The sequence below is a fragment of the Aphelocoma coerulescens genome, chromosome 5 (assembly GCF_041296385.1).
Source record: "Aphelocoma coerulescens isolate FSJ_1873_10779 chromosome 5, UR_Acoe_1.0, whole genome shotgun sequence".
Taxonomy (NCBI): Eukaryota; Metazoa; Chordata; class Aves; order Passeriformes; family Corvidae; genus Aphelocoma; species Aphelocoma coerulescens.
The window spans coordinates 21,616,743-21,632,634 of NC_091019.1; the positions used below are offsets into that span (position 1 = coordinate 21,616,743).

General features: G+C 45.7%; 2 protein-coding genes across 4 annotated transcripts in view; one reads left to right on the forward strand and one right to left on the reverse strand.

Annotated features, from left to right (window-relative positions):
- The window catches only part of TSPAN4 (tetraspanin 4), a 420,840-nt gene extending 412,721 nt beyond the window's left edge, over positions 1 to 8,119 (reverse strand). Inside the window, exon 1 of one of the 2 annotated variants that reach the window (XM_069017019.1) lies at positions 7,940 to 8,065. The gene's annotated coding sequence lies outside the window, so the exon portion shown is untranslated. Of the gene's footprint in view, positions 1 to 7,939 lie in introns of both variants that reach the window. The other variant, XM_069017016.1, reaches the window with a different exon arrangement.
- A 103-nt stretch (positions 8,120 to 8,222) lies between these two features.
- POLR2L (RNA polymerase II, I and III subunit L) lies at positions 8,223 to 11,742 on the forward strand. 2 transcript variants are annotated; one of them, XM_069017022.1, is made up of 3 exons: positions 8,223 to 8,316; positions 8,570 to 8,677; positions 11,283 to 11,742. In XM_069017022.1, exons 2-3 carry the CDS (start codon positions 8,583 to 8,585, stop codon positions 11,389 to 11,391), a joined length of 204 nt encoding a protein of 67 aa, XP_068873123.1. In that variant the 5' UTR covers positions 8,223 to 8,316; positions 8,570 to 8,582; the 3' UTR covers positions 11,392 to 11,742. The 2 variants fall into 2 exon arrangements, with proteins under 2 accessions (XP_068873123.1, XP_068873124.1); XM_069017023.1 differs by having other exon boundaries at positions 8,259 to 8,343.
- The last annotated feature ends 4,150 nt before the right edge of the window (positions 11,743 to 15,892 follow it).

The following is a 15,892-nucleotide window of genomic DNA, read 5'->3' on the forward strand; positions in this document are numbered from 1 at the left end:
TTATTATTCCCTCACACCACGACCAAGCGAAGCAGCAGCAGCAGTATCAGATCAGACAAAGGAGTCGCTGCCCTTCAGAGCAGACTCCTGAGTAAGTGCTCCCTGATGTGCACACGGGTGTGACTTTGCTGTGCACAGCGGGAATGCCGGAGTAACCACACCACGTGTGCCATGACTGACTGAGCTTAAAGAGGCAACACAACCCAAATCCAGGAAAATCAGAAGTCAAATTGGTCTGGTATCCTGAATTTATTAGACCTTCTAGACTATTTAACCTGGTATGGTGCAGCATTCCCAAACACTATACAAATGCCAGAGAGTGATGAACTGCTGGGTAGAGGTGAGAGATGATGGAAAACTCAGTGAAAGCAAGCCCCCCACAGCTCGGTCCCAGCTCCACCACGCTGTGTTCCACCACTGTGCAGCCCTCAGGGCTTCTCTGCAGCAAGCTGGAGACCCTCACTCAGACCAGAGGCTACCACACCCCCCAGCTTCCCAATGCTCTGCTACACCAGCGCCACACTGTTATCATTAAAATGTTAGAACTGGCTCTTGAATAAAAAAGAAATTCACCTGCAAGCAAAACAACTTCAAAATCCATATTCATAAAAAGTGTTTGAGGAATGTACAGGCCTCTCTCCTTTACCCATTCAAACGCCACAGTATTTGGTCTTTCATATAAAACATGCCGCAATTTCTTTCTTTCCTGCAGCGCAGTCACTGTGCATGTGTCTACCACTGTATCACCTCAATATTTTTGCTCAAAAAAGCATTTCCCTAACAAAAAGGAATTCACTCGTACAAAGCAAACTGTATTACTTCTGCAAAATTTCATTTGAGAATCCACAGCTGAAGTGCAGGACCCCTACGGTTCCCAGTTCTGCAGTGCGATAGCTTCAGCACCCCTTGTGAGATGAAGCATGTCACCTTAATGCATGCTTAAGGTGACAGAACGACCAAGCTGATGGGCTTCATCACCCTAAGGACATAGAAAGTGACATACTTAATCTGATGAGAGGCACTAAAGCAGCACCTTTTAATATTTTATGAAACATTTGGCTGTTTTTAATTTTAAAAACAGCAGCTCAATAAACAAAGCAATGGAGGATTCCCTGTGGATGTCACTATGATAGGTGCACTCTGCTGAGTGATAACACCATACCCAATGCAGCAACTCCATCATCTTCCCCACATCCATGCTGGAAGGCCTGTACCCTGGGAGGTCTCAGGCTCTGCACACCAACAGGGACTTTTCCAGAAACAGTTGTCTTTCACCAGAATACAGTGCATAGCAGATACAGCTTTGAAAATGGTTTAAGACCTCCAGCATTCATCTAGCACACCTTAATCTGGACACAACATGCTGACATGCCCAAGCTGAAGAAGTTGTTTCAATCAGAAAAAATACATTTTCTTCCCTACTTGCCCAGTTCTGGAACTAGATTACAGACACAGACTTACATGAAACACAAAATGCAAGGATCCCACTTCATTACTTCTCCACACTTGCTTTAAGTTTACCTGCTGCCTTAAGCAGCCACTGCTGGCCGCTGTCAAGAGATAAAGTACTCAGCAAGATGGATCTTTGCTCCTGCTTATAACAACCACTTGAACAGCCCATGAAGGCTTGCAAGGTGCAAGACTGGCCAGAAGACAAATGGAAAAAAAAGTCAAAGCATCAAGTTTTAATACAGACATAAGCATCCTCCAAAGGCCCAAAGCATAGCCTTCACTAGAGCCTGCTCTTTAATCCTGTGCTCCAAATACATCCATCACCACTTATGAGAACCTCAGAGATAAGACTTAAGAAGTTAGAGCATCTCCCCCCCATTCCTTTTCACTGGAGTTCAGAAGCTCATACATGCCATGGCAAAGTACTACAAGAGACATGGCTTCCTACAGTCTCTTTAGAGACAAACCCTGATGTATAAACCTGTGTATACACCCAGAGAAAAGGGTTCCTAGCCAAAGGCAGGAAGCATATCAGAGACAAAAGCGCATCCATGAGCTCAGTGAGAATACACAGTCTTCTCACCATGGAACACCACCACCTTGAGGCTCCTCCCTTCAAGCATTAATAATTGACAAGTCCTGGCCTCACCTCAACTACACAGTCAATTCTTCACTCTAGAGAAAAAACGATTCTGCAGAAATTAGAAGCATTATCCCAAGAAAGGGGATTATTTTGTCATCTGAGGACACATACATGGAAGAGCAGAGCTGATGGGCAGCCTTGTGATCTTTCTGATTAAAATGCTGCCTCAGGATATTACTCTCCCCATTCAACATGAAACAGTCAATTAGGCTGTGATATATTCATGTAATAAAGACTTTTTCTTATAAAATATGTCAATCCAAGACTTGCAATACTTTTGCCTTGAAGTCACCTTACTGAGAAGAAACATGACAGGTAAATCCAGTCTTAAACTAGTTAAATACTGGCATAATGTTTGAGGAAGCAGAAAAGTAGGGAATAGGTATATTTTTCAATCCCATCACAGTGCTTTTTTTTTTTTTAACAGAAGGGGCAGGAGGGCTTCATTTCCATGAAGAGCCATATCACCCTTTCATTATTAATTTTATATACATGTACATACATACACACACTCAAGTACACCCACCTTTCACCTACAGCAACCTCTACAGGAACAAGAGCATATTAAACTGAACAGCACAAAAATCTATTCATGGCCTCAGACACAATGGTGTCAGATGACCATCCTGATGACTCTCAGACCACTCTCTTACACCACATTAAAAAAAGTCATTACTGAAAGAAGAACTGCCTTTGTGGAGCATCCATCCCTAGCCAGAACACCACCTCAGCTCTCACTCATAAGCACAGCTGGGATCATGGATGGTCCAGCTATGCTTCTCCATAGCAATGCTCTGCCTCCAAGGGCCCAGTGGAACAGCTCTAACATTCATAAGAGGCAGGGACAGCTCCATAAATCTTAGAAAGTTACAGAAGGCCACCAGTGCTCACCATCTCCTCCCAGTTTGCTGGCAGGAGCAACCCCTAAATATGCCACAGAGAGCATCAAATATATCTTTATGAATACCTGGATGCTGTCAGAGTCCCGAGCAGAGAACACCATCCCAGCATCCTAACTCCTGTCCAGTGAAGCAGAACAAAATCTCTGCCCCACAAAAATAACATAAGTAATGACAGCTCTGCCCCCTTCTCAAGTGATCTTTATACCTAACACTGGAACATCTTAAATAGTTTTATGGCAAAACATTTGCATTTTTGGATGCATCTATGGGACTTCCTCATATACCCTATTTAGCAGGGACATCTGTTACTCTACATGTATATATATATATATTTCATCTAAATCCCACCCTCTGAATCCTTTCCACCAGTTGTCACTAATGAAGCTTTGTGTGCAAAACCAAGTGCATTCTGCCCCCACTAGGAAGCCAATTACAGCAGGAAAAACAAGCAATTAACAAGGTGCAAAATAAACATCTTGCCACCTGCCTTTTAATAGCAACCCCACTTCAAACAAGTCACAGTCTCAGCACAGCTTACAGAATTGGCAACTGATATTATATATGTATTTATGCAGCAGCTGTTCTCCATTGCAACAAATATTACAGGCTTACTAGATAAGGTCAGCATATTTAAAAAAAAACATATAGCAAGTATTAAAACCTGCTTTGAGGCCCCAAATGTTGCTTTTAATGAAATCAGCAGCATCGGGCTTGTGTGGTATTATAGTAGAGCTGCAGTCACATCCCCAGCTTAGAGAGATTTCTCCTCATTTCTCCTTGCTTAGCAGCTTCAGTATTTGTTTCGCTAAATCCAGGGGCCTGAGCAGCTCTTAAACAGTGTGTGGGGCAACTAACAACACAGAGCTCTACACAGCAGACAAGTCTTGCCTGCTTCCGTCATCCCTGCCTCTCCTTGACAGGAGGCCTTTTCCACCTCCCCACAATCACATAACTACATCTAATTGCATTGTGGGGCTGGGGGAAGAAAGTCACTCACTAAAACAAAATAAAAAAAAAATCAAGGAGAAAAATCTATATTCCATCTCACTCTTTGCTCCTTAAACCTTCATGCTTTAGAAGGGAAAGGAGGACTTCCAAAGACACACTAGCTAGCTCCAGAGGGAGCCACTTTCCTTCACCTTCTGTGGAATAGGATGAGTGACACACTTCTGAGTAGTTAACCAGGACTAGAGAAAGCCCAAGAGTAAATCTGCAAGATTTAGCAAACTTGGAGTGGAAAATGTGACTGAAAAAATAACAGCCAAGCTTCATCTTGCATGTTTGTTTGTCTTTGTATCTTTCCCTCTTGCTCTGACTCTCTACTGCTATGTAAATTATCTATATACATTAAACTTTCCATGTCACATTTCAGTCCCTGACTAATGTCCTATTTAACCACTCATTTCATAATTCATGTGAGTCTCTTCCTGTTAGGAGTCTTCCTTCTCTGGCCTCGTTGGGATCTGAGGAGTAAAACACTGAGTATGGCACTCTGGCAATCATGCACAGGATTCTGAGTGTTAGCTGGAGATGGAGAGAAAATTGTTAATATTCTTTCTCTAAGTGACTACAGGCAGCAACAGGGCAGAGAGCTTTTAACTCCAAGTAGGGCCAACAGGGCTACCCACAGCTTTATAGAAGTCTGCATCATGATCGATAGTACTAAAACAATCCTTCACTGAAAAGTTCTCCTAAAAAGTTCTAAATTTAAATAACAATTCACTATCCTTGAATACAACTGGCAAGTCAGATCTTAAAACACCCGTGTCTCCACTTCTGGTCATTATCTACACATACACAGAATAAGCAAAGTCAGAAGAAGGGGAACAACGGCAGGAGGTGAAAAGTGGTGAAAGGTCAAAATTTTCCGGACTCGTGAGGGTGCACACCTAAACCTGACCTACTGCAACCCACTAAGTAAAAAAAACCTCTCAGCTACCAGTTTTTCACGCTACCAGTGCAAGTGCAGAGATCTCATGAGTCTTTCCTCCAGCCCTAATTACAAAGACAAGGTCACAAAAGACACAATCTGCCAGCATGAGCTGCAGGAGGTCATATGGCCACTCTCGCTAGAGAAGTATTTTAGGAATAGTTCAGTCAGTCAGGTCACTTAACTGACTTCATTTTTGTTTGTTTTTTAAACAAGCAGCAATATTTTCTCTTGCATTTTGTGGATGGGAGAACAGGAAGCGGGGTCTACTCCTTAGTCACCCATCAAGGATTTCCATACACATCACTAACAATGCCATGAAGCAGTCATGCCTAGCTGCTTTTTATAGGTCTAAATCCACCCAAAAATGCCAAGAAGAAGCCTCATCCCAACACTGCCAGCTTTCAGAAGTTGTTCAGATCACAGGAAGAAGGCAGGTGTATTATCTGCAATGCCTCACAACAAATCCACACGTGACAGAAGATGCTCCAGCTGCACATGAAGAAAGCAGCCCACAGTTCTCAAGCTTTCTTCAACTCAATTAGTTCTAGGACAGTCTCTTCTGCTTAATGCTGATGAGGGCTCCAATGGGTTTTCTGACCAGCAGGCTGACCTGAAGGCCCAAGGAATCAGCAGTTTTGGGACTGCTGCTTGCTGAAGGTGGCAAGAACCTTCTTACCTGTGGTAAGAACTTAGTGTGAGAAAGAGCTGCACGTCCAGGATTAGTTCTAGGAGACAAGACTTCAATTCTTGCAATTCTTCTTCAATGGATACTTAAAAAGACCCAATTCTTGAATTCTTTCCACCCTTTTCAAAAGGATGGTTGAAGAGACCAAATTTCACTAAACACTAACAGCTGAGTGTCATCAGTACCCAGCTCACCTGAACAAGAGTGGAAAGCTGGCAATGCCACAGATGGCTCAAGCTGCAGTCCCCCTAATCAGCGTGAGCTACAGCCCATAAAACACTGACTAATTCCCAAGTAGTCACATGTGTGCACATTCCCCCACAGCTCATCTAAACAGACTTCTGCAGTTTGGCAAATGGTCAGATTAAGCAGAGAATATATCAAGTTAAGCAGAGAATGTTTTCGGTATGTAGCAGTCTCTCTAGGTCATAGATCATAAAAATCTTTACAATTTCTAGGATCAAAGCAGCTGTAGCCATGAAAGACCTATTCGTTTGTTAAGTCCGTCACCCAGCCAAAGCAGGTTACCCAGAAAAGACATGAAAAAGTTAAGGTAATGGTGTGCGAACAAGCAGAGTATGTTTTTCTCCGAAAAGAGATGCTAAGCAAAGTCAGATATGTGAACTAGATCCAAAAGTTAAAGTTCAGTTTTGTTTTTAAGAAATAAGCAAGCATATTTCTACAAGGCAGCTATAAAATGCTAACCTGTATCTAATGACGTGGCTTGGCTATGAAGCCAAGCTCCAGCCCCTCTTTCTCACTCTCAATTGCAAATTTCCATCTCCAAACACAAATGCCTTTTACCACACAGTTCAGTAAGAAAATTACTTTGGAGCCCTGGTGCTGAAAATGCATCAAAGCACAATCTTCAAATTCTCAACTCCCCACCCCCTCCAGCCCCCAAAAAAGAGAAAGAAATCAAAGCATAAAAAGGAAAGACACAGTTTGGCTCCCACTGGCTTACAATAACAGTAATAATCATAATCTAGAGATCGCAGGAGGTTCATCTACCCTCCATGCCAACCCAATTCGCTCCATTCACAACTGTGCATAATTATCCCTGGGACTGCAAAAATTACTGTCTTTTCACTAGCAATAGAATTGTAAAAATGCTTTCAACCTCAAGCCCTTATTTATTTAAAGAAAACTATTTGCTCTTTAACGGTTCATGTTAGGTCTGGCATTTCTGTGCAGAGGGTCAATAATCCAGTCGTTCAAAAAATAGTCACGAAAGATGTATTAACATAAGCTGTGCATTAAGACACAATTATTTATATGCCTGACAGTAATGGCTCTACGCTGTGCACTGTAGAAACTCACAGATACTTTAGCAGGAAAGTAACAACACTTTGGGAGAATTTCTGCTCTCCCAAGGACAATTAGCACAACGCTAACGCTGAAACGAGAGAGCAATAAGGACTGACTGAGTAATGCTTCATCCCAGAGTCTCCAGAACAGCGGTACCTGTCCCCAAAGTTTGTACCCATCACAGCACGCTTCCCTCTGCTAAGCACACACAGCCCGTGCCTAATGCTTCCCCAATCCTTAGATTAACGAAATACGAGTAAAGCAGTTTCAAGATGCATTATCCTCTGCCACCAGACCTCCCCGGCGCGGGCGCCCAGCAGGACCGGCCGCGCTGCCCACAGCCAGCCGCTGACTGCCCCCCGAGCCGGGGGAGCGGCCCGGCCACCGGACACCGCCGAAGGGCTCTTCTCGGTGCGGGCACAGCCGCGACAGCAGGCGGTACCCGGGGGCAGCGCACACCGCCGGGAGCTCAGCCTCGCGGAGGTCACAGCAGGGCGGAGCAGCACCGCGAGTTAACCGGACGGCGCCGCGTCCCATCTGGCCCCGGAGTTTGGAAACTCTCGGCAAATCCGCAGCCACCGCAACTTGGCCGAAGCTCGAGGGCGAGTGCCACCAGAGAGACATCGCCTGTCTGGGCTGTGCGGAGCCGCGGCACAGCCCCGCAGCACCGAGAGCGGGAGCGGACTGTGTGCCGGGCTGTGCCGCCGCCTCCCGCCCGAGGGAGCCCCCGAACCGCGGGCAAACAGCCCCGGGCGACGCCGCGATGCTGCGCTGACAGGGTCGCGACAAGGCGACAGCGGCGAGTCCCACCGCCCCCCGTTCCCTGCCCCGGGGGAGCGAAGGACACACCGCGCCGGCGCCCCTGCCCGCGGCGCAGCGGAGCGCGGGGCTGCCGCGGGGCGCCCCGGCTCGTCCCTCAGCCCTGGCCCGCCAGGATGCCCACCCTTCACCCCTCCGCCGGACCGGGCGGGCGAGTGCCGCGCCGCAGCCACCAGTTGCGCTTCCCGCTGCGGTACCTCAGCCAGGACGGGATGAGAAGTCCGCCCGCTGCCGAAGCCCTCTCGCAATGCAACAAGTGCCCGCCCGGGCGCGGCGGGAGGAGGCGGCGCGGGGGCGGTCGCGGTGCCGCCGCTCAGCGCTCGGGGCGCCCCGGCTGCCACTCACCGCGCCGCGCGCCCAACGCTGCCGCGAGCCCGCCCCCCCCGCACGCGCGCGCTCTCTTGGGCCGCCGAGGACGCCGTACCCCGAGCCGCTACCATCAAGTACCACAGGGGAGACTCGGGCCGTTCAACCCGCCCCCCCTGCGTGTCGGGCCGCCCGGCGGCGGTGTGGTTTCCCCCGGCCCGGCACGGTGGTAGCGGCCGGCGGCCATCGTTAGCGGAGGAGCCGCACGGTGGGAGCCGCTCGCGGGGCCGCGGAGGTGCCGGGCGGGAGAGGGGGGCTGAGGGCGGGATCGGGATCGGGACCGGGATCGGGATCGGGATCGGGATCGGCCGCTCGCCTCCAAGGAGCCTTCAGGACCCGGCTTCTGTGTCCCACAGCCGCCGCCAGGCCGGTGCGGCGCAGCGCAGCCCTGAGCGCGCTGTGGCCGAGCGCGGTGCCCGGTCGCTTCGCCTGGGTTTGACGCGGTGTTTGTGTCGTTGCAGCCACAGCGCAGAAATGATCATCCCGGTCAGGTGCTTCACGTGCGGCAAAATAGTGGGGAACAAGTGGGAAGCCTACCTTGGTCTTCTGCAGGCGGAGTACACGGAAGGGTGGGTTTTATTTCTGTGTTCTTCGACTCGCCTTAGCTGAGATTACACAGTGCATAAGGTCCCAGATCTGTTGGGGTTGGAAGGGAGCTCTGGACATCATGTCATCCAACCTCCCTGCTAAGGCAGGGCCAGAGGCACAAGTGCAGGGTCGTGGCGTCATGAAAGAGCCATAGAGGGGCTAAAAACCACAGGTACATCCTGAGGCTATTTAACCAAAGGTTAGAAATTGTAATAGGCCACAAAGTACTTGTTTCCCCACTGAATCTTCCACGGCAGCAGTATGGAAGTTACCAAGTCACAGCCCTTGTACCCAAAATATTCCCCAAATATGTAACTCTCTACTGCTGGTTTCTTCCCTTCCCCTTGTGTACGCCCAACTTTCACACCAACATGATGAGTTTTTTAAAGGGAGAGAAGGAAAAAAAGTTACAAGTGTAAGAAGCGTTTAGCGGTTTTTCTTAAAGCATTTTAACCCAGGATTGTTAACCTTATTTGTAAATACTGGTTTGCTGGAGAAAGGAGAAGTTTTAACTGTTTTAGATACCCCACTGATAGTCCTAACAATTCTGTGTTAAGAAGTCTGTGCATCCTTTGCATGGCCAGAGTTTCTTTTAATAGTCCGAGGAGAGTCTAACTATGGTGACACTACCTCAGAAGTTTTGAGAAGGAAACCTGAAAAATATTTACATTTTCATCAATTTAAGTATGAAATAAAAAAAAAAAATCATGGCTGTTTGCAGTTCGAAGGAGTGAAAAAGAAGTTAGAAATTTAAGTGATGTTGAAACAGTTACGTAGAAAGAAAATAATTTGGTTTGCATTCAAGTGGTTGGGGATCCTAATAGTTCTTACAGCTAAGACCATTTCTTTCGTATATGGAGTTAAAAGCATTACAATACAATGGGTTGCTAATTATTTTTCAGTCATACTACAGTTCACCAGGACTGTTTTGATAGTGATTCTGACTTATATTCTAGGAATTAAATTTTAATATTTTCCCCATCTTCATTATTCCTCTGCTTTTGTATAGGAGTTTTGTGTTGTCATTGACAAGTGCTCACTTGAAAACAATTGTTGTGGTTACTGGCTTGATTCTGGGGTTCTTGTTCAAACCAATGCAATTATGGTATTGTAAGAAGTCGAGTTTACAGATATCAAACAGCTAAAGTCTTACACTGCAGTACTGGAATCACTGTTAAGGGTGGCTTAAGAAATGGATGGACAAAGAATTAGTAGTTAAAAAAGATACCCACACCCTTCTGTTTGTCCCTTAAAAGTGCTCTTTTTCCACAACTCCTTGGAAGCTGGAGGAAAAGGCAAATACAACTAAAGTTGTCTTAAAGTATATAGTACGACTGGAAATTGTGATTAACGTTAGTATTTTGCATCTCTGATAACTGCATTTGAGAGTTCAGAACTCTCCAGATAGCTCTTAAAATTTACCTATCAACAGACATCAGATGCTTTTGTTCTCAAGTGTTTTGGAAAATTTAGGCATCATGTGATGTTATTTATAAACGTTCTTTAAAAAACCCCACAGTGTTCTTACACTTCTCTAAAACAAGTTTTGCAGGTGCTGTCCTAGAATGAGCAGCCTTGCTGGACTATCAACAGTTGCAAGGACTGAGCGACATCAGAGAAGCTGCTGAAAGTTGGTTCCTGCAGTTAGACTGTACTGCTTGAAGCCAAACGACCTTTTACCATGGTCCAGCTTAGACAGAAGCTTCCTTTCAGTCCTTTGTATTTTAGAAAAGTATCCATTGGCTTCTTCCTGCAGGAGAATTACAAGGTCTAGGAAATTAAGTTTGTTTTAAGTGAACGCTTTATTGTTGCACTGCATTATATCAATCTAAAGACCTGAGATCAGTCATGTCTCATGAATGTCACATTCTGAAGGAGTATCAGACTGGCTTCATGGCTAATAGGTTGGAGCTAAAGATCTTGGTAGTATCATTATCTTTAAGAGGTCTGATAGCCATAGCCATGGAAGACACATGCACTGGTTCAGGCTAGGATGACTCAACATCCCTCTACCCAAAGATAAGAATCTGGAGCAGTCACTCGGAAGGAATTCAGTGGAAAGACTGTAAAACGCTGATTTCTGACCAGTCTGCACACACTTACTTCTGTGTATGTGGGGGGCAGGTTGTATAACTGAGTGCCTTCTCTGATGGGAACTGGGAAAGATTTTAGCCGTCCTCAGAATTAGCATCCCTGTGTGGGGGAGGTTGCGTTCTCAGTTATTTTAGTTTCTGTATATCTCACCTTTTTAGCGTGGCTCAGATCTTAAATTTATCTTGTGAAATAGGCAAGAATCATCCTCAGTTTACAGAAACATGTTAGAACTGTGCCCTCTGAAAGCTGTGGCAGGCGGGGACCCGTTGCAGCAGCACGTCCTGTGCTTCGGCCAGCCCAAGAACGGGCAAACACCCAGTCAACAGCACTAAGTGGAAAAGGGCATTAACAGCACATGCTGAATTTCTGTCTTTGAACTGCAAACAACTTTTCCTCTATGACTGAGCTCAAAGTAATCAGTGTGTTGCTTAGGAAACGCTTACAAGTGATTCACTTCATCCATTACGTTTTTTAATTGTTGTTCGTTAATAGAGATGCCCTGGATGCCCTTGGCTTGAAGAGATACTGCTGCCGCAGAATGCTCCTTGCCCATGTGGATCTGATTGAGAAGCTTTTGAATTATGCACCCCTGGAGAAATGAGATGGAAAAAGCACTGTGCTGCAAGCCATGTGGAACGTATCTCTAATTTAAACTTGAAACCGGACTTCAGGCAGTAAAGGATGGAAGCCAACTGTAGTGCAACCATCAAGGGAAGTTATCTTCTGGATAAAATACAGCCCCAAGCCACTAACCTCTTTCAAGGAAACAAAGGAAGGATGAAGTCCACTTAACCAAGATTTAGAGATTACAAGTTTGGATGCTTCTTCTTAAATCTGTGTTTGGAGTTGTGAACTTCTAGATGCTTCTGCCAGTAAAAACAAATGTTTATTCATGTAGAAAAACTATTATATTTCATTAAAATGTTGAAATAAATGAAGTTTTTCCCTTGTAGCCTTCCTACAGTTTCTGGATAAAGTTAATGTATGCTCAGATCTTGCTGCTTAACCCTGAGGTTAGGGGTACTGCTGAGTACCCAGTTCAGTGTCCTGCACTAGGCAGGCAAGGGTTAGAAACACAGGGCTGAATTGTGGTTCCAGTGACATGGAAGTGGGTACGTTTGTGACGCATTACTCCAGAAAGCAGCTGCAGCCCGTAGAGAACACTTTCCACTGCAGCTAAAGTCAACTTGTGGTCTCTACCCCAATCCTTACCAAACACTGGGGCTGCTGTATCATAAAAACAGTGATTCAGATGGTGCGGTGCCTTCATTTAAGCAAAACATGTCTGAGTGTCTCCGCGGAGAGCACTGGATGTGAGAATTGAGGCGTGCTGGTGTGAACAGGATCAAAGTGTGGATGCTGCCAAGCACCTGCACCCCTCTGTGGCTGCTACAGACGCTTTCCGCCGTTCATCATTTCAGTGACTTCACGTTGCACTGCGCGTGTGCTGCGGTGCTGCCCGGCCCAGCAGAGGGGGGATGAAACAGAGGGCAGCTGGAGCTGCAGGGCTGGGGAAGGTCACCTACACCCAGACAGGCACTGACCCTGCCCAGGGCTCTCACCTTCCCCTTGCACAATCAGCTTGTAAGTTGGATCACATTTTCACTCTGTTCTCTGACATCCAGAAAATGCATCGTTGTGCATGGTGTGTGCACAGGCAGGCACACTGATCTGAAAGTGGAGGCCCATTCCTACACCTGTGCGGATTTAGGATTCTGTGCAAATGCAGCATTAGTTCATCATTACAGCAGCTCATTAGAGAATGGGCTGGAAAAGCTGGTAATTCTTTAGGATACAGTCTGTTGCTCCTTGGTGCAGTTAAACTTTGGGCACTAGTGTATGAGCTGCAGGGTAAGAAATATCTCTGTGGATTCTTTTCTGTAGTACGAAGAATCTGGTTTGAACAAACCCTGAGTTTACAGAAACAGTAATTATTTAATGTGCTTACTGGGTCAAACTTCAACCACAAAGCTTAAAACTAGATTGTCTCACTAAACAAGAGGCAGGACTGCTGCTTGGCTTTGGCTGTCACCCCACCAATCTTTACACTTGGAACTTGCTTTTCAATTTACAAGGCAGTAGTAGATGTTTCTCATATTCAGCAATTCTTCACTGAAGAATTCTTCATCTTAAAACCTATGCTTTACCCTAATGCAAAGAGAATTAAGCAATTAATTCTACCATTTGTTTCATAGTTGGTTGGGTAGCTTGCATTCTGGATGCCTGCTGTATTAGCAAGCTGAATGCACTTTAGAAAAACAAACCAAAAAAAGCCCTTCACTTCTCTTTCAGGCTATTTTGTAAAAGGGACACTGAACCAGAGAATGAGCTTTCCCAAGTGAACTCGTGTAGGATGCTTTTCCCTGTCAGAGTGGGGTGTGACACAGCCCTGTGTGCCAGCCTGTTCACAGATCCATCGGCAGGCCCCGCGCTCGCTCCGTGAGCCGCGCTGGGAGCGCAGCAGCCCAGACAGGAACGTCTGGCAGAGGCAGCCATGCAGGAATGCCGTGAAGAAAGCTGGCCTGCATCACTGCCAAGGAACTGGATTAGATGAGCTGACAGGACTTGCTTTCTATCTGCAAAAGCAAAATTCTAATCTCGTTTTCTGCTTTCGAATAACATGTTTCTTTTCAAAGTGGGTGCCAAGTTGTCTGATATGAAATGTTATGGCTGTTAAATACTTAATAATGGAAATGCAATTTGCAAAAACCACAGCAGGCCTCGTTCAAAAATGCGAAGGAAAAAGAAAAACCCACCTTGGTTGCTCTCGTTGCTATTCTCAAAAACAGGGTGCAGTGGGAGCCAGTAGCAGTCTGGTATCACTCCATCAGACAGCTGTTACCCAAGGAGCTGCAAAAACGCCTGAGTAGCAAGACTAAGTCACAGCAGGCATTAATATTAGCTCATGCAGCCCTTGACACCGTATGTGCATCACAGCTTTTCCTCAGGAGTTTGCAAATGCAGCATTAACCAAAAAAAGCCATTTCTGTAACGTGGCAAAGCAAACAGTTTATCGTGATTATGTGAAAGGTTGTCTCAAGAGTTTTGTCCTTGGGAGGGTTAGGGGCAGAACAAAGTTTAAATCCTGTTGCAGAGAGAGTCTGAAATTTTCAATGGATTTCTATAAATCCCATCTTTCACCCCTGCTCATTGGTAACTAGTAAAGTAATTCCCCTTTTGCTGTCATTTCCCCTGTGCTACCTTCTGCAGCAGTTAATAACATAAGACTATTGGATCTGCTTTCTAACCTGCCAAATGTCTTTGGGAAAAGCCATTAAATATGCTCACAACAACCACACTTTTTCAAGACAATGTAAAAGATGTGTATACACAGAAGAAATAAAAAAGCCTCCGTTTTCCTTCAACCAGAAAAAGAAGCCCTTAACAAAATCAACAGATAGGCAGCAGTGGAAAAAAATATAAGAGAAATGGTACTGAATATGCAGTCCTTAATTACATGAAGAATTCTGTCAGTTGGAAGGTTTTTGGAAAATACAAAAATCCCACCACTCCTCTGCAGTCACTTATTCACTTTACATGTAAAACATTTTGGAAATTTTTCAAGTCTGTCTTGAAAAACTGTCGCAGGGCTCCCACTAACCCAGGTCGTGGCTTAACCCCAGCCAGCAACCAAGCCCCACACAGCTGCTCCCTCATTTCCCACCAGCAGGAGCCATTCTCTCTGGGGAGAGAATCAGAAGGGTAAAAGCTGGAAATTCGTGGGTGGAGATAAAGGCAGTTTAATAGGGAAAGCAAAAGCAGCACACGCAAGTAAAGCAAAACAAGGAATTAATTCACTGCTTCCCATGGGCAGGTGCTCAGCCATCTCCATGAGAGCAGGGCCCCATCACGGGGGAGGACTTGCCTTCTTGGGAAGACAAGTGGCATCACTCCAAATATTTTCCCGTTCCTCCTTCCCCCTCACTTCATATAGTGATACAATTTGGTCTGGAATATCCCTTTGGTCCATTGGAGTCACCTGTCCTGGCTGTCTCCTCCCAACCTCCCGTGCACCCCCAGCCTCCTCCCCAGCATGGCAGTACCAAAAGCAGAAAAGGCCTTGGCTCTGTGTGAGCCCTGCTCAGCAATAACAAAAACATCTCTGTTTTACCAACCCTGTGTTCAGCACAAATCCAAAACCACCCCTGTGAAGAGAATCAGCTCTAGCCCAGCCAAAGCCAGCACACCTGACACTGGAAAAGCAAGCAGTCACAGTCAGAAGTGTGACACAAGACCCTCTGTCACCCAGGCCACAGCCTCCCTTCACACATCACTATCATACCGAAATAACGAACTGGTGCCTGTGACACATGGTGGGAGCTGAGGTCATGAAAGTACAGAGGAACCTGCTTATGGAGCTCAGCGTCCTGCTGCTACCTAGAGCATCAGCATGAAGCTGTGTGTGCTTGGAAAACTTTATGTTTCTTGAAATGACAATTTTAAACAAAAAAACCCTCTTGATCATAATTCTGAGTCCATCTGCAGGAAGGAAGTGAAGTGCTTTTGTGCCAACCTGTAAAGAGCCTCAGGTTTTATATTTCAAAAGGAATTTTGCTCTGAAAAACCGCCTCTTGTGAGGGTCTCACCCCAGGGTGATTTACTGAGAGATGTGTGCTGGGCTTTTGTTCTTCCCATGACTTTTCCCTAAATGCAGTCTAGAATTAGATACTAAAGTCTGACTTCTTGTATATGTTTCTTGTCTATATAAAGAAATATGAAAACTCTCAAAATCCTGATTAAAACCATCACACAAACCCCCACAGCTGTATATTTCCATCAAGATGTCTAACTAGCCCTGTGGCTACAAAGCTACATTTCACTGATAATAATCTGTGAGAATCCAGAACAGGAGGTACCTCTTTCACTGCAAATGGTCCTACAAGAAAAATCAATCCAGCCCTGACAAAAAAACCTAACAAAACCAAAACCAAACAGCCTATTTGCCTCTAAAATCAGTTTAATTCCAAATAGTTTTTAACTTCAGTATGGATCCTAGTAAGAAAATAGCATCTCTACTTTGACCCGTCTCAGAGCAGACCCATGTACATCCAGTTGAGCTCAATTAGCCAGCAAGATTTTATTACTGAAATTTCTCAATTGAG

Coding starts and splice junctions, on each gene's coding strand:
- POLR2L (XM_069017022.1), top strand. CDS start 8,583: ATGATCATCCCGGTCAGGTGCTTCACGTGCGGCAAAATAGTGGGGAAC. Junction 8,678..11,282: donor CAGGCGGAGTACACGGAAGG/GTGGGTTTTATT, acceptor GTTCGTTAATAG/AGATGCCCTGGATGCCCTTG.